Source organism: Rhododendron vialii, chromosome 6a (assembly GCF_030253575.1).
Source record: "Rhododendron vialii isolate Sample 1 chromosome 6a, ASM3025357v1".
Classification (NCBI taxonomy): Eukaryota; Viridiplantae; Streptophyta; class Magnoliopsida; order Ericales; family Ericaceae; genus Rhododendron; species Rhododendron vialii.
Genome location: NC_080562.1, coordinates 28508099 through 28531646, shown reverse-complemented (window position 1 = coordinate 28531646; position 23548 = coordinate 28508099). Strand labels below are relative to the sequence as shown.

Here is a 23548-nt window from a genome sequence, read left to right as displayed (position 1 = left end):
GAATAATATGAAAGTGGAAGAACAATGAGAATTTTTGGCTTTGATCTTTTGAGAATTTGCTCTTGCAATAATATGGAATGTTGTAGCTTGTGTGTGTTCTCATTAATGAGTTCTTGATGCCTTATATAGCCATCCATATGCTTCCTAGCCGTTGGAAACTAGCCGTTGGAACTAGCCGTTGGAAACTAGCCGTTGGAAACTAGCCGTTTGAAACTAGCCGTTGGAAACTAGCCGTTTGAAAGAGTGGTCATCCGGGTGGTCGTCCGGTTGTCACAGCTTTCTGTTCAGACAGCCGGCTTGTCAGCCGGTTCGTCAACCTGTGGCTCACAATTTCATCTAAATAAACCGTTAAAGCATGTATTGAGCTCAATAAAGTCTTTGTAAATATAAATCATGAATCCAAGAGACTTTATGCTATATTTCAAGGTCACGAAAATATTTAATTCGGGAATCGACTTTTCGATAATTTTGTATTTGCCGAATAAAAATATCATTGAATTAATCATCAAAATAATTAATAGAGATGCATATAAATTTTCACAAATTATAATGCATACATTTTTCAACAATCTCCCCCTTTTTGATGATGACACAAAATGATAGTTTTTATTCAAGAAGGAGTTATGCCAATCTCCCCCTTAATACATGCACCAAAGCAGTTATCTATGATCAACGAGTAATAGCAATAATCATCAGATCATAGCAAGCAATTTTTTAAATTTGCCCAAAATGGCAAGATAGATCAATTAAAACTTGGCTTTTTCTCCCCCTGTGACATCATAAAAAAAAAAACTAAAAAGAGAAAAACAATAGGGCCATGGTTCCAGCACCATGCCGCTCTTGCCCTGTAGCACTCTATCTTCGTTCATTGAGAGCTTGGCGTCCTTGATTTTCGTATTCTCGAATAATGGCTGCTACAACGGCAGCTATAATGCCAATCCAATACCACAGAGTATCCACATTTACATTCCATCCGAACCATGGTGGTATTCTCATGGTAAGTAACGCACACAGCAGAATGAAGATAAAGAGTTGCATCCAAATGGTTTGGATAAACAACCTGAACTCTGCTCGTTCGGCATCTCTTTCGTAAAACTCAAACGGTAACCCTTGCGGTATGTTTGCCATTGCTTGATGAGAGATTTAGGCCGAGAGAGAAGGAAAGATAGATAGATGAAGAGATAGAGATTGTGTTGTTGAATTTATAGAGTATGAGATTGCCGAATTGTTTGAAATGCTGCGCCGAAAGAGAGATAGATGAAGAGATAGAGATAGGATAGGGGTGGCGGTAGAGATGCGGCGCCGAAAGAGATAAGAATAGGGGATGCGGCCGAATTGTTTGAAATTTGAGATTGAGGATAGGGGATGCGGCGCCGATTAGGACAAGAATAGGGGAAGAAAATTGTGTTCGGATAGAGATTGTGTTGTTGAAAATTGTGTTCGGACATCCGGCTGACAAATGCAGGTTAAGACCAGAAAACGTTTAAGAGGAGTAGCATTAAAGACCATAAAACTGTTTTTCTGCATACCAAACACAGGAAAATGAAACATATGATAAAATGTTTGAAGGGTGATTTCTTTATCAAGATCATTTGTACTTTCCATCAAGTATGATATTTACGAATTCAATCAACTCAACATTGAATCCAAAAAAAAACTTTTGACATCAAGAACACAACTTTTTCATAAATGATTAGACATGCCGAGTTCTCGTCGAATGAAACAAAATTGTTCTTCACCAAGGGGTTTTGTGAAAATGTCCGCCAATTGCTTGTCGGTACTAATAAAGTTAAGTTCAATATCCCCTTTTTGAACATGATCTCTTATAAAATGATGTCTAATCTCAATATGTTTTGTTCGAGAATGTTGAATTGGATTCTTGGTTAAGCTAATTGCACTAGTATTATCACATTTAATAGGAATATGATCATATTGCAAATTGAAATCCTCCATTTGTTGTTTGATCCACAATATTTGGGCACAACAACTTCCGGCCGCTACATATTCCGCCTCGGCGGTAGATAGAGCTACGGAATTTTGTTTCTTGCTATGCCAAGACACTAGAGAGTGCCCTAGAAATTGGCAAGTCCCACTTGTACTTTTACGATCAACTTTGAAACCTCCAAAATCCGCATCCGAATAACCAATTAAATCAAATGCAACTCCACGTGGATAAAACAATCCTAAGTCATGAGAACCGCCAACATATTTAAAGATACGTTTAATAGCTTTTAAATGCGATTCTTTAGGACATGATTGAAATCTAGCACACATGCAAACACTAAACATTATATCCGGTCTACTTGCAGTGAGATAAAGTAATGAGCCGATCATACCTCGATACATCTTTTCATTGACGGCCTTACCATTCTCATCTTTGTCTAGCTTAGTTGATGTGCTCATTGGTGTGCTCGTTGGCTTTGATCCTTCCATGCCAAACTTCTTAATAAGTTCTTTCGCATACTTGGCTTGGTTGATTAGGATCCCCTCATTAGTTTGCTTGATTTGAAGTCCGAGGAAGAAGTTAAGCTCCCCCATCATACTCATTTCAAATTCACCTTGCATACACTTAGCAAACTCTTTGCACATATTATCATTAGTGGCACCAAAGACAATATCATCAACATATATTTGAATAATGAGCATATCTTTACCTTTGGCTTTAATGAAAAGAGTAGTATCAATTTTTCCACGAGTAAAGCCATTGTCAAGCAAGAATGAACTAAGTCTATCATACCATGCACGTGGTGCTTGCTTCAAACCATATAAAGCTTTTGAGAGTTTAAAAACATGATCGGGGTATACATGATCTTCAAAGCCGGGAGGTTGTTTGACATAAACTTCTTCATTTATGAACCCATTCAAAAATGCACTTTTCACATCCATTTGATAAAGCTTGAAATTTTTGAAAGATGCAAAGGCAAGTAATATGCGAATAGCCTCTAATCTAGCTACTGGTGCAAAAGTTTCTTCAAAATCAATACCTTCTTCTTGATTATAACCTTGAGCAACAAGTCTAGCTTTATTCCTAACAATATTTCCGGATTCATCTAGCTTGTTACGAAAAACCCATTTAGTACCTATAATAGTGTGATCAAGAGGCTTAGGTACTAATGCCCAAACTTTATTCCTTTCAAATTGATTTAACTCATCTTGCATGGCCAAAATCCAATTTTCATCATCTTGAGCTTCCGGAAAGTTTTTAGGCTCAATTTGAGAAACAAAAGCTTGATTTTCACAAAAATTTCTATGAGACGAGCGAGTGGTTACCCCTTTCGAAACTTCTCCAAGAATCAAGTCCTTTGGATGGTTTTGCACGAATCTCCAATCCTTGGAAAGATCTTGGTTGTCTCCCATGGCATCTTGAGGTTGATTAATAACTTCATCTTCTTTGATTTGAGAGCTTTCTACTTGAGTATCACCATCAACTTTTTCTTGAATTGTCAAGTCATGAATCTTATGTGTAATCTCTAAGTCATCATTATCAACAACATCCTTAGTAGCACAAGGATTAGATTCATCAAAGGAAACGTGAATAGATTCTTCAACAAGATTAGTGCGCTTATTATAAATTCTATATGCTTTGCTAGTAAGAGAGTAACCAATAAAGATGCCTTCATCCGATTTTGAATCAAATTTACCCAAGTTATCTTTTCCATTGTTTAATACATAACATTTACAACCGAAGGCATGAAAGTAATTAATGTTGGGTATTCTACCATTCCAAAGCTCATAAGGAGTTTTCTTGAGGATAGGCCTAATTAAAACTCGATTCAAAATATAGCATGAGGTATTAACGGCTTCCGCCCAAAAATATTTTGGCAAAGAGTTTTCACAAAGCATAGTGCGGGCCATTTCTTCCAGAGTACGATTTTTTCTCTCTACTACTCCATTTTGTTGAGGAGTACGAGGTACGGAAAAGTTATGACCAATACCATGTTCATCACAAAACTTTTCATATAAAGAATTGTCAAGTTCTTTTCCATGATCCGTACGAATGTTAGAAATAACAAAGCCTTTTTCATTTTGAACTCTTCTACAAAGTTTAGTGAAATTAGGATAAGCCTCATTCTTATGAGCTAGGAACATCACCCATGCATATCTAGAGAAATCATCAACAACAACAAGACAATAATAGTTTCCACAAAGACTTGGAGAGCGAGTTGGTCCAAACAAATCCATATGAAGTAATTGCAAAGGTCTAGTAGTTGAAACAACATTTTTGGACTTAAAAGAAGCCTTGGTTTGTTTTCCTTGTTGGCAAGGACCACAAAGTCTATCTTTTTCAAATTTGATTTTAGGAAGACCTTTTACCAAATTTTTTCTAGAGAGTTTTGAAATAGCATCCATACTTGCATGTCCTAGGCGCCTATGCCAAAGCCAACTATTTTCACTCAAAGCGGAAAAACATTTTATATCACAATTACTTAAATCATTGAGATTAAAAACATATACATTTTCAAGTCTTTGTCCAACGAAGAGTGTCTTGTTGCTTTTGACATTTTCAATGATACATTTGGATTTTTCAAAGATAACACGATTTCCTCTATCACATAATTGACTTATGCTAAGAAGATTGTGTTTTAAACCACTAACAAGTAAAACATCTTCAATAATAGGAGAATTACCTATATCACCGATTCCTATGATTTTGCCTTTGTTGTTGTCTCCAAATGTGACATGTCCACCATCTTTAGGCGAAAGAGAATTGAAAGCCCTCTTGTCACCGGTCATGTGTCTTGAACATCCACTATCAAGGTACCAACTTCCTTCCTTGAGAGAACTTTTGAAGCATACCTACAATAGCACATCAATTCTTGACTTTTGGTACCCAAATCATCTTGGGTCCTTGAAGGTTAGCATTGATACGGTTCTTAGGAACCCAGACCTTTTTTGCATTAGAAGATGAGTATCCTTTCATAGGACAAGTAGGAGAAATATGACCAATTTTACCACAATAATGACATGTCAATTTAGAATGGCTAGAAGGAGGAACATCTTTTCCAAAAAGATTTTTGTGTTGAGTGGGATTATAACCAATTCCGGCCTTGTGAAAAGAAACCATTTGTTTTCCAAGAAGAATGTCTAAACTTTCTTTTCCATTAGTGAGTTTTGAAAGAGAATTAGTTAAATCATCAATTTGTTTTTCTAAAGATTCGTTTTTGGAAATATCCTTCAAATACTCTTTTTCTTTTTCCAAAGAGGTTCTTAAACTTTCATTTTCTTCCTCCAAAATATCTTTCTCTTCAATTAAATCATCTATTTCTAGTGAAAGATCTTTAGCAACCTTTTTAAGAAATTTGTTTTTAGAAACAACCTTTTCAAATTCTACTTTCAACTCTTTATAGGCAATAAATAATTCATCAAAGGAATAGGATGAGTCGAGATCTACCTCGTTTTCTTCGATGGCCATGAAACACAAGTTAGCGACCTCTTGTTGCTCATCGTCCTCATCGGAGCTACTATCGTCACTATTGTCCCATGCGGCCATCATAGCTCTCTTTTTGTCCTTCTTTGAATATTTTTTTGCATATGGACATTCACTTTTGATGTGGCCGGGCTTCTTGCACTCGTAGCAAATGATTGGATCCTTTTTACTATTTTCTTCTTTGCCTCCATCTTTTCTTGAAAATCCTCTGCCTTTGTGAGATGCTCTATTTTTGAGGAGTTTCTTGAACGTTTTTGTGATGAGCGCCATTTCATCATCCTCACTTTCGTTGCTTGAATCCTCCTTGCTTTTTGATTTGCTTGTTGTACTTTTGAAGGCAAGATCCTTAACTTTCTTCTCTTTTTCACCCTTGAGGTTGTGATGCATTTCCTCCGTCATGAGAGATCCCATGAGCTTGTCCATCGTGTATGTTGAGAAATCTTTGGATTGTAGGATGATGGAGGTGGTAGTGTCCCAATTGGTTGGCATGGAACGGAGCACCTTCCTTGTCATTTCGGATTGACTGTAAATCTTTCCAAGAGCTTTTAAACCGTTAGTAATACTAGCAAATCTAGCAAACATTTGAGATATAGATTCATCCGGTTTCATTTTGAAGAGCTCATAGCTATGCACAAGAATATCAATTTTGGACTCCTTAACTTGACTATCTCCTTCATGTGATATATCTAACTTATCCCATATTTCTTTAGCCGATTCACATGCGGAAACACAATCATATTCATTGGGAGTAATAGCACAAAAAAGAAGGTTCATAGCTCTATAGTTCTTTTCTATTGAAGCCTTTTCCAAATGACTCCACTCATAATCTGGTTTAGGCATAGTCTCTTCTCCAACTTTCTTAGTAGGAATAATGGGACCATTTTTGATAATTTTCCATAGATCATAATCCGTGGATTGAATAAAGATCATCATTCTATTTTTCCAATGAGAGTAATTTTCTCCGGTGAACAAGGGAGGTCTATTGGACGATTGACCTTCGATACAAGAAACATTACTAGTGGTTGCCATGGATCTTAACTCTTAGATGGTTAAATCTACAAACAAGAGCCGAGGCTCTGATACCAATTGTTACCCAAATTATGCAACCTAGAGGGGGGGTGAATAGGATTGCTAGTAATAATTACCAATAAAAATTTATCTCTAACAATATATGCAAACAATAAGTATGCAATCAAAATAGAGAGATAGAACCCGTTTATAGTGGTTCGGTCCGGATTTGTCCACGGTCCGGCCCTACTCCACTTCTCCTCAAGCAATTACTTGAAGGTTAGACTAATCTTTAAAAGATTACAACTTGTAAGTCTTGCGGGTGCTTACAAGAACCGAATGCCTCTAGCTTTCCCGAGGAGCTAGCACAACCGCAAGAATTTTCTCCGAAAACTTCTCAAAAACAATAACACCCAAATTCCAACCCGAATTTGGTCTTCTAAGCTTTCAAGTGTTTGACTCAAACACTCACTTAGGAAATACAAGTATGTGAAGAAGGTATGAAAATTATCGCTCACGACTTGTACAAATTTTCTCTCAAGAATAATATGAAAGTGGAAGAACAATGAGAATTTTTGGCTTTGATCTTTTGAGAATTTGCTCTTGCAATAATATGGAATGTTGTAGCTTGTGTGTGTTCTCATTAATGAGTTCTTGATGCCTTATATAGCTGTCACGCCCTCGATTTTTGACATAAATAATAAACACTTTTAATAAATAAAGTCCTCACTGTAATACAAATAATACCCCAAAAGACCTTTCTGTTCACTGTTCTCAAATAAAATTCAATGAGTACATCCCTGGCTCGAGGCCCTAAGTTATCGAAATACCAATGTCCGAAGAAAATAATATTACAGTTCTAACAAATGTCTTTCCAAAAATACTCCTTTCGAATCAAATGCAAATAATCGCCTCTTTTATACCTTTGAAAGACATGATCAATAAGCACGATATGCACGCCATGCCAACTTCCTTATTTTTGTACCTGAAAATGATAGGGTTTGAGCATACACGTGCCCAGTAGAGAAATCTATACGCAAGTTATAGGAAAATATGATGAGTTATGCATCTAGAGTGAGAGTGTAACGACAGATAAGCCCAAGTACACAAGACTGTCAACAGTAGCACACTATGATCAGGGATTCTAGGCGACCTATATGAAGGATCTATCTGCTCATATGTCAAACAAGGACCATCAATATTCCTACATCATTCTAAGTAAATAAACAACAGCCTTAGTACCGTACATTACATCTCGTACAATTTCACAATCTTTCACATTCCACATTTCATCACCAAATCCCATTTCTCATTATCATCAGTCGCCAGAATCTCTTTCATCAACTTCATAAACCAATTTCATGTCATGTGTCTGAGCCTAAGCTCCTGCCAGGCACTTACTCGATAACGAGCCCTGAAAGCATACGATTTGAGCATACAGCTCCTGCCAGGCATTTACTCATTTAAGAGCCCTGAAATTATACGATTTGAGCATATAGCTCCTGCCAGGCATTTACTCATTTAAGAGCCCTGAAATTATACGATTTGAGCATATAGCTCCTGCCAGGCATTTACTCATTTAAGAGCCCTGAAAGATCTCTTTGTGACTATTTGTCATCACGTTCATTCCGCGTTCCACAAACATCAAATCATTCAATCGAATCCAAAAGTCATTTAATCAATTTAATCAAACAAGTACTCCTCTACCAATTAAGCACGTCACAACATTTCTTATAGTCTACGACGTTCACGGACTCCTTCACGCTACTATAGCCTTTACGACGATACTCCAACTATGCTAACGAAAAACCAATGGCCCAGATACGTTCGACGAGTCGTACGATACGATCTTTCAAGCTTAGGAATGATTGTCAAATATTCTAATTTTCAGCAGAGTAGTCCGTGTTCAAAAATTTATTAAAAATAGCATACTCAATAACTTTCAACGATTCCAACGCCAAAACATCACCAACTTACCCATCTTTAAAACCTACAAGGACCCATAACCAATAGGGTCGTTTAACCATAGCTAATCAATGAAGAACACTGCTCAGTGAGCTGCCCAGATTTTCAGATTACAAGGCAATCTTCTACAAATCACTATAAATCGAGTTCTTAATATTTTTGAGTGATTCCAGTCTCAATAGTTGTGCGATTAAACGAAGCTTAAAAGTCACGAAGGAACCCTTATCAAATCTGCACTCCAAGGGTGGTTAAACAGGGGTTTACCGAGGCTACATGAATCTGCCTGACAGATTGACATACCTCCACTCAATCGATCATAACTTTTTGTGTACTAAGAGTTTTAAGACGATTCCAGTGGCGAATGAAAGCTGACTTCGAGGTCTTCGAACCGATATAAAGTTTGCATAAAACGAACATCGGACGAGGAAGTTATGGTCGTTCGAAGTGGGCTGAAACAAAGAAAACGAGACAGATTGCAGACCAGTATTCTAGATATCACCATAAATTCAATTCTCAACGGTTTCGAGTGATTCCAGCGGCATTAGAACGGGCTTTAAGTGTACTCTATTTCATACGAAGGAACCAAAATTCAATTATGAGCTTAAGGCGGCAGAAAACCCCAACAACGAAGACCCTGTTCTGCAGAATTTCGGAAATGAAAGGGATAGTCTCAAACAACGATTTTAAGCACGATCTATCAACATAATCAACATACAAACGCATAACAAGCGTAAGAAATCCCTACCTCATGGGTTTTGAGCAAAACCCAATCCGTTGACCAAGTCAACCGAGTTCTCACGTGGCCCGATCGTAATTTTTCTTGGATATTCGGAAAGCCCGCGCTCCGTAGAACAACTTTAATACTCGGGCCTTGTCCGGAATCTCACCCTAGGTGGATGAAATCGAAGAGAGAAGAGAGGAGAAAAAATTTCGGAGGAGAGGAGAGAGAGACAGTGAGCCGAAGAGTGAGGGTGAGAAATGGGAGAATTATTCTCCCCGGGAAAAAGATAAAGGTGGGGGAGGAATCCCCCGCTTCTCGCACCACACACACACGTGCACCTCTCACATAATTACCATTATATTCTTTCACGAACACGCCACACCGTAAATCCATACCGTCTATCTCGACAAGTCATACGATTGCAAAAGAAAAATACGGTCCAAAAAAATATGGGTCTCTACATCCTACCCTCCTTAAAAATAATTTCGTCCTCGAAATTTGCTCATCCAAGTCCAACCAAGTCACAAACCACAATACCAAACCTCATACTGCCATCTCATAATAATCACATCATCCTCTCCTTTCTATGTAGACCCTCTTTTTTTTTTTTCTGATTACTCCACGAAATCCTCACTATTATTATGGTTCTACCACTCAACACTCAATCGCAAACCACTATCATTTTATCAAATCCTCAAGTCTTCACATCTGTACAAAATTCTTAGACTCCACTTACCAACATGACAATCACATCAAAATCCAACAAACAATCTCCTTACGTTCTCTAAGTATTTCTCGAAATTTCTAGAAGGACAAATTAAGCTGCTCAGAAAAACTCGAATTCTAAACTCCAAGTTCTATCTTTTTCAATCAACATCAATCAATGAATCAAACCTTTACTCACCAATCCAAAGAACCTCAAATAATCTCCATTGGAATAAAACTAATCAGCCTCGAATTCTAAACCACATAATAACTCATCACCCATTGCTCAGCTATAAACATCCACTCATAATGGTCAAACTGCCCATACTTCAATCTATTGATCTTTCTCTCGACTTTAAGAATAAACACACCTCACAACTTATTCAATTCTATTGATTCTGCTAATAATTGTCAACACAACCAAACACATATAAACAAAACCGCTAGCCACAATCACCAACTCACACCTCTGGCTACCCATATAACTCTTTTACCAACTCGGCTTAAACCCCATCTACTTTTTCGTCCATTCAACATTCCAACATAACCAATAGTCTAGCAATACTCCACATTCCCTAGCCCGCTGAGAATCACCACTGGTTTCTATTTTCGGAAACTTAAACTCACTTCTATGGTAATGCGTCCCTTCTACATAACTTTTCACAACACACATTAAAACCGTTCTAGTAAAATATCAATCCACTATTTTCCTTAAACCCAATTCTCCAAACATCGTTACTGCTACTCAGGAAAGGCATACACTCGTAGCAACTACCTACATAAGCATCACTGTTTATTCTACATCGTATACTAAAAGCAAATTTCTCGCATTGAGATTACATAATAAATCAAACATGTAGGTTAAAGCTAAACAACAGCACATTTCATTCACGAAATATTTCAACAACCCACGGTACAATTTAGTAGCTTACACAACACCAAACACATCCACGCATTAATAGACTCACTCAGTATCCAGCAGACTCACCAACTCACAAAGTATCCACAGACTCACAAAGTATCCAACAGATTCACCAAGTATCCACAGACTCACAAAGTATCCAACGGATTCACCAACTATCCACGGACTCACAAAGTATCCAACGGATTCACCAAGTATCCACGGACTCGCAAAGTATCCAATACTTCACATTTCATGGCTCTAGAAAGCCCAATGGTAATCTCGTTCTTTTCAACTTCATCATACCTTTCACATGTTCTGTTCACCCATCAATCTCAAATACTCTCGTCAATTAGTCTACTCAAGTCACATGTTTCCCATTTTCACAATCTCAAATATCACATAACAAATACACAACATCAATATTAATCATTTCTCTATCAACTTTACAATCACATGGCATTTCATCACCCAAATACCTACACAATGTGCGCAATAGTTGCACTAACGAACTTCCAAAACTATTGATTATCTCGATACCAAAATTTAAACACCAATACAAGCACAAACAAATTTACAAACTCCTTCCTAAATACCAACAAGACTAGAGGGTTGCAAACAGCATGTCTATACTTCTCATCACACTCTAAGATTCCAACTACTTCTCACCTAAGAATCAATTCTCTCACACCAATATCTTTTAACAGTTCCGCTCACCACAAGTTTCACAGCTCACAAATTTCTTCTTTCAACTAAGTAGTCATAACGACATCAATTTTCCTCAAAGATATTTACCACAATTGTACTCAACCTCAATAATATCAACCGCACTATTCTCATCACCATCACTGCTATCACTACCACTATTTAAACATTAGTCCCTCTCAAATCTATCACCTCAAGTCTTCTTCCCTTTTTTTTTTTTTTTTACCATCCTATCAAAACGACACCACCACGACATTCACCTCAACAATGAAGACTACGACACCATAGCACATCATTTTTCTACGAAATTCCTACGTAGAGTCATCTATCTCAAGCCTAGAGATCTAACACCTATACACAATCCTAGTGTCCAATTGACTTTCCGAGACTTCCATCTAGAAGGAGCGGTGATCAAGCGCCTCTTCCAATCGGATCTCATCGGTAGTCGCCTGGGTGTCCAGGAGACACATACTGTATCTAGACACCCTACCTATAACCCTCATATTCTTATCTCAACTTTAGATACTTATATCTCGTATGTAGGTTCGACTTGCCCTACCTATGCTTATATTAACTGTCTCAATAACTACCACTACAGTAACCAACCACAGTTATCACCACAACACGACTTTACCTTCCAAACACATTCAAGACACGCACTAACTCAATTCCCAATGCATATATTATTCACCTTATACTTGTACCTTACACAGTTTATCTCACATAGGCTTAACTGAACACATTTGAAACTTAACACATAATCCAAACAATTCAATTAAAAACACATTTAACACTCATCTCATAAGTCATATCAACATTCCATCCCTTTTATCACATGCTATCTTATATTTTGCTTCACACGTCAATATAGCCACAATCACTACAATGAGGTCCAAGCCTCCAACTTACCAATGCAGGTCAACAACTCAATGTCACTCTACCATAATACAAAATGCGACACCTCAATAATGTACCGACTCATTCATGCAAGCATACTTGTGTTTTGAAAAAAAATATGCAACGAATTTTGAACCCATGACACTAAAAGTCTCCCCACGGTCTCTAGGTATTCTAAACATATGCTCTGATACCAAGTTGTCACGCCCTCGATTTTTGACATAAATAATAAACACTTTTAATAAATAAAGTCCTCACTGTAATACAAATAATACCCCAAAAGACCTTTCTGTTCACTGTTCTCAAATAAAATTCAATGAGTACATCCCTGGCTCGAGGCCCTAAGTTATCGAAATACCAATGTCCGAAGAAAATAATATTACAGTTCTAACAAATGTCTTTCCAAAAATACTCCTTTCGAATCAAATGCAAATAATCGCCTCTTTTATACCTTTGAAAGACATGATCAATAAGCACGATATGCACGCCATGCCAACTTCCTTATTTTTGTACCTGAAAATGATAGGGTTTGAGCATACACGTGCCCAGTAGAGAAATCTATACGCAAGTTATAGGAAAATATGATGAGTTATGCATCTAGAGTGAGAGTGTAACGACAGATAAGCCCAAGTACACAAGACTGTCAACAGTAGCACACTATGATCAGGGATTCTAGGCGACCTATATGAAGGATCTATCTGCTCATATGTCAAACAAGGACCATCAATATTCCTACATCATTCTAAGTAAATAAACAACAGCCTTAGTACCGTACATTACATCTCGTACAATTTCACAATCTTTCACATTCCACATTTCATCACCAAATCCCATTTCTCATTATCATCAGTCGCCAGAATCTCTTTCATCAACTTCATAAACCAATTTCATGTCATGTGTCTGAGCCTAAGCTCCTGCCAGGCACTTACTCGATAACGAGCCCTGAAAGCATACGATTTGAGCATACAGCTCCTGCCAGGCATTTACTCATTTAAGAGCCCTGAAATTATACGATTTGAGCATATAGCTCCTGCCAGGCATTTACTCATTTAAGAGCCCTGAAATTATACGATTTGAGCATATAGCTCCTGCCAGGCATTTACTCATTTAAGAGCCCTGAAAGATCTCTTTGTGACTATTTGTCATCACGTTCATTCCGCGTTCCACAAACATCAAATCATTCAATCGAATCCAAAAGTCATTTAATCAATTTAATCAAACAAGTACTCCTCTACCAATTAAGCACGTCACAACATTTCTTATAGTCTACGACGTTCACGGACTCCTTCACGCTACTATAGCCTTTACGACGATACTCCAACTATGCTAACGAAAAACCAATGGCCCAGATACGTTCGACGAGTCGTACGATACGATCTTTCAAGCTTAGGAATGATTGTCAAATATTCTAATTTTCAGCAGAGTAGTCCGTGTTCAAAAATTTATTAAAAATAGCATACTCAATAACTTTCAACGATTCCAACGCCAAAACATCACCAACTTACCCATCTTTAAAACCTACAAGGACCCATAACCAATAGGGTCGTTTAACCATAGCTAATCAATGAAGAACACTGCTCAGTGAGCTGCCCAGATTTTCAGATTACAAGGCAATCTTCTACAAATCACTATAAATCGAGTTCTTAATATTTTTGAGTGATTCCAGTCTCAATAGTTGTGCGATTAAACGAAGCTTAAAAGTCACGAAGGAACCCTTATCAAATCTGCACTCCAAGGGTGGTTAAACAGGGGTTTACCGAGGCTACATGAATCTGCCTGACAGATTGACATACCTCCACTCAATCGATCATAACTTTTTGTGTACTAAGAGTTTTAAGACGATTCCAGTGGCGAATGAAAGCTGACTTCGAGGTCTTCGAACCGATATAAAGTTTGCATAAAACGAACATCGGACGAGGAAGTTATGGTCGTTCGAAGTGGGCTGAAACAAAGAAAACGAGACAGATTGCAGACCAGTATTCTAGATATCACCATAAATTCAATTCTCAACGGTTTCGAGTGATTCCAGCGGCATTAGAACGGGCTTTAAGTGTACTCTATTTCATACGAAGGAACCAAAATTCAATTATGAGCTTAAGGCGGCAGAAAACCCCAACAACGAAGACCCTGTTCTGCAGAATTTCGGAAATGAAAGGGATAGTCTCAAACAACGATTTTAAGCACGATCTATCAACATAATCAACATACAAACGCATAACAAGCGTAAGAAATCCCTACCTCATGGGTTTTGAGCAAAACCCAATCCGTTGACCAAGTCAACCGAGTTCTCACGTGGCCCGATCGTAATTTTTCTTGGATATTCGGAAAGCCCGCGCTCCGTAGAACAACTTTAATACTCGGGCCTTGTCCGGAATCTCACCCTAGGTGGATGAAATCGAAGAGAGAAGAGAGGAGAAAAAATTTCGGAGGAGAGGAGAGAGAGACAGTGAGCCGAAGAGTGAGGGTGAGAAATGGGAGAATTATTCTCCCCGGGAAAAAGATAAAGGTGGGGGAGGAATCCCCCGCTTCTCGCACCACACACACACGTGCACCTCTCACATAATTACCATTATATTCTTTCACGAACACGCCACACCGTAAATCCATACCGTCTATCTCGACAAGTCATACGATTGCAAAAGAAAAATACGGTCCAAAAAAATATGGGTCTCTACAATAGCCATCCATATGCTTCCTAGCCGTTGGAAACTAGCCGTTGGAACTAGCCGTTGGAAACTAGCCGTTGGAAACTAGCCGTTTGAATAGCCGTTGGAAACTAGCCGTTTGAAACTAGCCGTTGGAAACTAGCCGTTTGAAAGAGTGGTCATCCGGTTGTCACAGCTTTCTGTTCAGACAGCCGGCTTGTCAGCCGGTTCGTCAACCTGTGGCTCACAATTTCATCTAAATAAACCGTTAAAGCATGTATTGAGCTCAATAAAGTCTTTGTAAATATAAATCATGAATCCAAGAGACTTTATGCTATATTTCAAGGTCACGAAAATATTTAATTCGGGAATCGACTTTTCGATAATTTTGTATTTGCCGAATAAAAATATCATTGAATTAATCATCAAAATAATTAATAGAGATGCATATAAATTTTCACAAATTATAATGCATACATTTTTCAACAGTAGTTAAACACACATTTGCTTCGGCTTCTTGTAATTTTTTTCTCAGCTTCTCCTTTTTTGTCAGCACTTTATTCTCCCTTGTAATTTCTTCCACCTCCTTGATCAAGACTTGATTCTCTCTTGTCAAGACTGAAATTTCCCTCTGGATATTCTCGTTGTCAGCTGCCAACATCTTTTACCATTTTCCTTTGGGGATCAATCCAAAAGAAGAAACCACATCCATTAGGTTGCTGCATAAGAAAAAAAGGACATTAGTTACAAACTTGAAAATAGTTCCATATCAAAGTACGTACTAAAAATTACAGACTGCAGTTTGTATTTTTATTTTTCATGTAATTCTTTTGGTTACACTGTATAAACAAGAAGCAACTTCCATGTGGTGACCCAATTAACAATTAGAACATGGGACATTCTAAACTACAAAAAATCTGTAGATGTATTAAGATCTTATATACTTGCTAAGATGGGATTCAAGCTAAATTTTACTTCAACAAACCACAGGATATTTTGCCAAGGAGCAATAGTTGTGATTGTTGATACCAATAATGAAAGAAGAAAGCTATTACAATTCAACCTAACATCAACAAGTTTCATAGATTTTTTCCCTCACTCTTGCTGTTGAAATGGTTTATGAAAATTAGCAGCATAACTATTTTCAAGTTAGGAAAAATCTCCTTCGCATAGAAATTGAACTGTATTCGGAATGCACATAAATCGAACCCTAATCGCAAGCAAAGTTTTGATACACTAACCCTAAATTCTGGGTTTCACATAGAAATCGAACCCTAATTTCTGTAAGATCGAACAAAAGAGAGAGAGATAGGGAGAGAACACAAAAATATGCACTTTCCCCAATTTTTTGAATCCAGAAATTTTTGGGGGTTTGAAGATGGAGATTCCAGGGCTTTCAAGTTCAAATAGGGAGAGAGACCTTGTGGTGAGGTGATTTTCGGTCTTCTTCTTCTTCTGGCTTTGATGTTCTTCTTATTCGTCTTCGTGTCTGCCTCTCTCTCTCTCTCTCTCTCTCTCTCTCGATTTACCAGATTTACCTTAACCCTGTTTTGCCCTAACCCCTTCCATTTCACGCGTTCACAACTCTCGATTTACCAGATTTACCTTAACCCTGTTTTGCCCTAACCCCTTCCATTTCACGCGTTCACAACTCAGAGAGAGAGAGAGAGAGAGAGAGAGAGAGAGAGAGAGAGAGAGATATGCACCTTGTTCCTTAGGGTTCTTCTTCTTCTCTAGATCTTCTTCTTCTTCTCCATCTATCGTCGTAGTCGTCGTCGTCGTCGTCGTCGTCCCCTCTCTCTCTCAGCGTGAAACGAAAAGAAAGGGAAAGGGATCCATTTGTGCTTGACTCGTGAGCTACAAGATGATTTTACCCGACCCAACCCCTTATTTAACCCCCGCGTGTTGCATTTTCTCGTCATGGCCGTTAGTTCAAATCCAACGCTGGGAGAGATGGTCAGCACAAAGCATAAAATCTGGGATCCCTCAATATATACAGAAAGCTTCTAATGAGGGATCCCTTAACTTGCTAAGTTGCGGACCTCTTCTTTTCCGATCAAATTTTGATGATCTGAGCCGTTCAATATGTCCAGAACATGATTTTAAAGATCCCAGCAAGAAATTGGTTAAAAATATGACCGGAAAGAACTTGATTTGAGCAGTTTTTTATTGAACCGTTCAATAAAAACTGCTCGGATGCACCACTTCCCAGTCATATTTTTTGCTTATTTTTTGGGGGATCCTTAAAGTCACTGTAACGCCCCGAAAATTCGGAGACATTAAAAAACATTTCAAAGATTATTTTTACAAAAGGATTTCATAGATTTACTACGTCGCCATTTCAAAAGCATATGTCATTATATTACAGCCGTTTCGAATAAATCAAAATATTACAATTTCCAAATAAACTTAGAAGCTTCCAAAATAAAGTCGACTTAGATTAATCAGAGCGACTATTCGCACGGAAACCAAGGTTTTCAGCTTCTTCCTCAATAGGATTGAACTCCTCCGAATCGTACGACACTTCTGTTCCATCTTTGGTACCTGGCGTTCGAGTTACCAGGGCAACATAGTACCGTGAGCGATGACGCTCAATAGCCAAAATCCACCCGAACCCATAACTTACAAGCAATAGGAATATAATCGGTACGCATTAAAAATAACATTAAAAGAGGGCAATCAACTTTTCTTTCATTTCTATCATTTAACCTATGTGAGATCTCGAATCTTATCCACAGATCTGTTCCTACCCATAACCTCTGGCGTAAGGCACTGGTGTGGTCCGACTCCCCTTTTCCAGATCCGGATGAAAAATACCTAAGTTATATACCCGGTATCCTATCCGCGACCATAAGTTCGGATAAAACTTCACCGGATGCGCACGCGAGCACATTCAAGCCCGGGTTGTGACACAAGCACAATACCACCCTTATGTCCCGTCCCAAACATCCGAGAGCCGATCACCACCATGCCGTAGCCAAGGTTCGTAAATCCATGCTTTCAACAGATCACCACCAATCAACCTCCAACAATTCAATCCCCGGATTCCTTGTTCGGAATCCCAATCACAGTCTCACTTTATTCAATTTTCCGTTAACCATATTTCAACGTCTAAGATGATAAGTCCGCACATCGCAACCTATGATGCACCGACACGGACACGGACACGGATACGGACACCGAAACCGACACCGGGACACGGAAATTCTAAAAAAACGGGGACACGGACATGGCGGGGGACACGCCACGTGTATATTTATTTATTTATTTATATATAAATAATTAATTAATTATAGTTTAGCACCCAGAAATTTAAAAATAATAATAATTTGGCCCCAATTTTTTTTTTAAAAAATTACAGTTTGACCCCCAATTTTTTCAAAAATTACAGTTTGGCCCCCAATTTTTTTTTAAAATTGCAGTTTGGCCCCTGCCGTGTCCCCATCGGTGTCCCCGCCGTGTCCCCAGCGGTGTCCCGCCGTGTCCCCAGCCGTGTCCCCCTCAAAATTTAATATTAAAATATGGGACACGCCACGTGGCGTGTCCCGTACGTATCTCCAAGGTGTCCCGCGGTGTCCCCGTGTCCCCGTGTCCTGACACTGCGATTCTTCGACTTCTAGAGGTGTCGGTGCTTCATAGATCGCAACCATCCCAAGAACGTATTTGTCCATTCTACCATCACAATAAAATATCACACGATTTAACATTTCAACTAAAAAATAATATACTAACATGCTAACAACACGTAAACATGCGATAAAATTTATCATGCAATAAAACTAATCATACGATTAAAATTTATCATGTCATCGAGTTAATCATGCGATTAAACTAAGATTAAACTAGAAATTTATTAACCATAGGACTTATAATGTTAGTACTTATTCCTTAGGGTGGTTTCGAAAGCTATTCAACCATCAAGGAGCCAAAATGTGATTTTTCTAACTAAGGTTTCACATTACAGTAGCTGCCATATATTTTGGAAAAACGGAACAGTGGGTTTAATGGAGTTCGAACCAAGCCGTGGGTTTTTGTCCGGACTCGATCGGGACTTAAAATATTATTTCTTAGTACGCTAGGTAAATTTACAAACTAACCATAAATCAGTGACTAAACTGTGTTTATACCAAAACCATTTCAATATTTTCAGTCACTGGAACAGTCCGCGAAGAAAAGAACAAAAACAGGGGAGTTTCGGCCAGATTCCGACCGACGACATCGGATTCGATTATTATCATGTCAAAGCTTTAAAATCATCATATAAACACGATATATACTTAGGGAGGTGAGTTCCGGACTACCTCTCGTCCGGCGAGACAATTTATGAAGAGGTTCGGTGGCGGGTCGGAGCCACGGCGGAGCTCGGTCGATGGTGACCCGGTTGATGGAGATGATGATGTACGGTGGCGGTGGGATTCCGGTGGTGAAGAGATGGACTACGGTGGTGATGCTCGGGTGGCGATAGAGGTAGTGGCCCGGTTGGTGCTCGGTGGTCTACGGAAAATGGAAGTGGCGGAGAGGTGGGGCGGTGGTTATGGTGGAGTCCGGTGGTGGGGAGGGGATTGGCCGAAGTTGGTGGAGATGGCTGCCTTTCTCTCTGTCTCGTGTATGTGTGTGTGAGTTATGTATAAGTGTATGTATGTAAATAATAGGAACAAGAAAAAGAAAAGTGGAGTGAGAGGTGGAGTGTTGAAGTTGTTGGATTGGACAGGAGGTATGGCGGGGAGTGGGGCTGCCGAATCTAGCAGAGGGAGAGGGTTATGGAGTATTGGTTTGGGTTGGGAAAAAATGATCCAGTGCCATTCATGCACACATTAAGAAAATTACTCGTTGGATACGTGTGCGCACAATCGATTACGGAAATAAAATTGGCGTGATGACATGAATAATTTTTCGCATTAAATAAAATAATGAGCAAAATATTATTTTTTTGTTTTGGAAATTATTATCATATATTAAAAAATACCGGGTCTTTACAGTCACGTTTTGGTCGCATTGAACAATTGGAATTATCAAAATTTGATCGAAAAAAGAGAGGTTTACATTTTAACAAAATGAGGAATCCCTCATTAGAAGGAGACTGTATATGTGTGTATATATACACACTCTTTTTTTGCCAAAGAAATTGCATAAAAGACATTTTAGATTTGTTGGTCAGCAGCGTGTAATAGAAGCAGGTGGGCTTGAGATTGACTTCTGTGAAGTATGTTCAATTTTTCTTTTTTCTTTTTAGGATTAGGATATGTAGGTATATTCTTTTTAGAATATGTAGGTATATATACTTTTTGAGAAAGATATTATATTGGTCAACAACATATGCTTAAGGATTGAGGAATGCAGGTTTAACTCTTTTGCCCAACATTGGAAGGTCTTTTTTTTACCTTCTCACTGAAACTAACTCTGTTTAGAACTTAGGGAAAGAATAGAAATAATTGAGAAGGAAATTTGAGAAAACTTGAAAGAAAAATTGGAAAGAAAGTTATATTGAGATTTGAAAATTTTTCTCCTTTGTTTTAAGAACCAAACAAGGAATTTTTTTTTCCACTTCTTTCTACACACAGAAAGAGCATCCACAGTGAAATAAGCAAAATCAAAAGGTTGCTAAAGTTACCAATGTTTGCTTAAAAAAGTGTTCACATTGGAATAATCAAATTTAACCACCACTTAGTAACTCATCAAATTTTGGCTTTTGAATAATCAAAACTAGCAACCTTTTGCCAATAACTAATGATCCCCACATTTTCTCAATCAAGTATATCTATCATTACTTAAAAATCTTCTCTCTCTTAACAACGTTTTCAAAAAATAATTTTAAAAAACTATTTTTTTCAGAAACTTTTTTAAAAAAATTGTTTTTATGAACTTTTTTATTTAAAAAAACTGTTTTTTAAATTTTTAAAAAAACTATTTTTAAAAAAATTGTATTTACACAAAACTGTTTTTTTTACACAATTTTTTTTCATAAACTATTTTTTATACTACTGTTTTTAACTTAAATTGTTTTTTTTCCCCAAAAAATGTTTAGTAAACTATTTTTTCCAAAAACAGATTTTTTTTTTTGTAATGAAACTGTTTTTATCATAAACTAGTTTTTCAAAAAATATATGTGAAATGAAAGGGAAAAGTTTGGAGGGAACTCAGGGAAGGAAGCAATGGACCCATTGATTTTGATTATGAGCAAAAAATAACCAATATGAGACTTGACATTACTAACTTTGACAACCTCTACATGGATAATCAAAACCAATAACCAAAATATGTCACGTCAGCACTTGATTATCCATTTAGTCTATTATCAAACTTAACAATCTCTAGCTCCACATTGGTTATTTTTGCATCCCTAATAAAAAAAAACCCACAATACACAATGCACATTTGTCCAATCGCAAATGAGTTTCAATCACGCACCCGACCACACCAAATTATTCATCTCGATTAGACGATTCCAATTTTGGGTGTTTTGAGTTATTGAGTTTTAGTTATTGGTAAAAGTTGTTAAGTTTGGTTATGGAATGAGTGAAATTTGGTTATTTGCTAAAAGACTTGTAACTTTGCTTATTACAATGTGTAGTGTTTTTTGAACATCTATCTTATAAAACAGGAGGGTCTTTAGGAATATTCCTAACAAAATATTCTCTCTCAATGGTTCAGATTAATCTCAAACACAAATTTTATCTACTCATACAAACAAATCTAACGGCTCAGATTTCTCCCTCTTCATTCTCACAAATTAAGTTCTGGATGGCATGTTTCGTAAATAATGTGCAATCGTGGGCTTATAATTTGAAAGAAAAAAGGTCTACTTTCAAAATTTGAAACCCACTTACCCACGTGGCTTACTATACTCATTCTCTCGTAGTCTCTCACTCTCCCCTTCTCCTCTCTCTCTCTCTCTCTGGAAACCCAATTGACGCCATCAGCCGGCAACATCTCAGAGGCTCCCATATGGATTATCTCTTATGCATACAGTATATAGAATTGTTGAATTTGAAGAGAAAAAGAAACAACTTTGGTGGCAATTTCGTATATTTTGTTTAGTAAAAAAATCCTCCGAATGTATTAGCCTTGGATCAATAATTAGTTTCAGTATTGAATTTTGGATCACGACAAAGGAGGAGCTTACCGCGCCAACACCACCCCCCCCCCCCCCCCCGGATCTTTTTTTTCCCTAAAGTGCTAAGTTAACAATGCTCAAAGTAGTTGATATATGTGAAGAGATCCGTGTTTAGCACTTTTAGTAAAAATTGAAAATTGCCCTCAAGTTACAAAATTGCTGGATGTATTTATTTGCTTCATTAAGCCCAACTCGGCATACTTCTTTAATCTTTTCTGGTGGAGTAAAAGAAATTGGTACGAACTCTATGAGCAAATTGATAGTTCTTTGTAGCTAGCTTAAATGTATAGTTGGAAGAGTGCTGTAAACACGGGTAATTCTCTTTCGTGCCACTAAGAAGAGAATCACAGATTACACACTAATGAATCGATTTAGTATTTGAGCCACTAACTAGCAAGTGCTATAGGTACAGGCAATTTCAACTGGAATGCGTAGTGCCGTAGGCACGGACAAACACTAGTTGTTATTAAATTTACTTATCCACACTCATTTGCTTATTACAATGGGAATGCTTAATAACTTTACATATGTCACTAAAATCTTTAGCTACACTTTTGGAATGATGTTTTTGTGACACTAATAATTTTGGGAAATGATAATGCCAAAATTGTTTTTGTTGGTGTAAAAATTTTAATGCATTAAAGGTTTGCACCATATCTAGTGTACAAATCTTTTATGCTATGGAGTTTTGACATTATCACTACTCATAATTTTTTGTCACTATTATAGTTTAGTGACAATTTTTGCATGTCAATGTAGGTCAATTTTCTTGTAGTGTGATTTGAAGAATTTGCTTAATAAGATGTTTTTTTTAAAAAAAAAGGATCGTGCTAATCATAAAGCACTGTAACCAGAGTTTCATTTTAATTTTGATTTTTTGATGTAATTTAAACTAAAAGCGCAATAAAACCTTAATTTTGTTTTTTTACTTATATGTTTTTCTAATAATTTTATGGCATAATAATAAACGGGCAACTAAGTTTGAGGTTGAGCTTGGGCAACCCAAATGTTGGGACTGGCCCTGATCTTAAGATTAGCTTATCCGGCTGGAAAAAATGATCAAATTACCCCTTAAATAATTTTGTATTCTCGATGAAATGATTAAATGAGGGCAACTAAGTAATTTATCACATTATCCATTCATATCAACTATTACCCAAATCAAGTATTTTAGGTAGTCTCTATCCTTAAATAATCCTTAGGCCTCGATTGGATGCGAGATGAGTTTTGGAGGTATTATTTATGGAGTGGATAAAGTAGCATGGAGTACTACTTATTTATGGAGGATAGCCCTACATTGATGTGACTTTTTATGGAGGGTGAATAAAAAATAGTTGATTTGATTTTAATAAGGAAAAATAGTACTTGGTTTGGATGATAGATAAAATGGGAGAATAAAATTATTTTGTAGTTAAAATGGAGGGAGAAGGGGGTATTATTTATGCCCACCTCAAAAGCA

The 23548-nt window shown here is 37.4% G+C and overlaps 1 protein-coding gene across 1 annotated transcript; it reads right to left on the bottom strand.

The window, feature by feature from the left end:
- Positions 1–3651: 3651 nt before the first annotated feature.
- Positions 3652–14806, bottom strand: LOC131330063 (uncharacterized). Its single transcript, XM_058363550.1, has 5 exons — positions 14569–14806; positions 10974–12843; positions 9147–10837; positions 7360–7421; positions 3652–5951 (listed from the first exon to the last, which is right to left on the bottom strand). The coding sequence occupies exon 5, from the start codon at positions 5939–5941 to the stop codon at positions 4811–4813; it is 1131 nt and encodes a 376-aa protein (XP_058219533.1). The 5' UTR covers positions 5942–5951; positions 7360–7421; positions 9147–10837; positions 10974–12843; positions 14569–14806; the 3' UTR covers positions 3652–4810.
- Positions 14807–23548: the final 8742 nt, after the last annotated feature.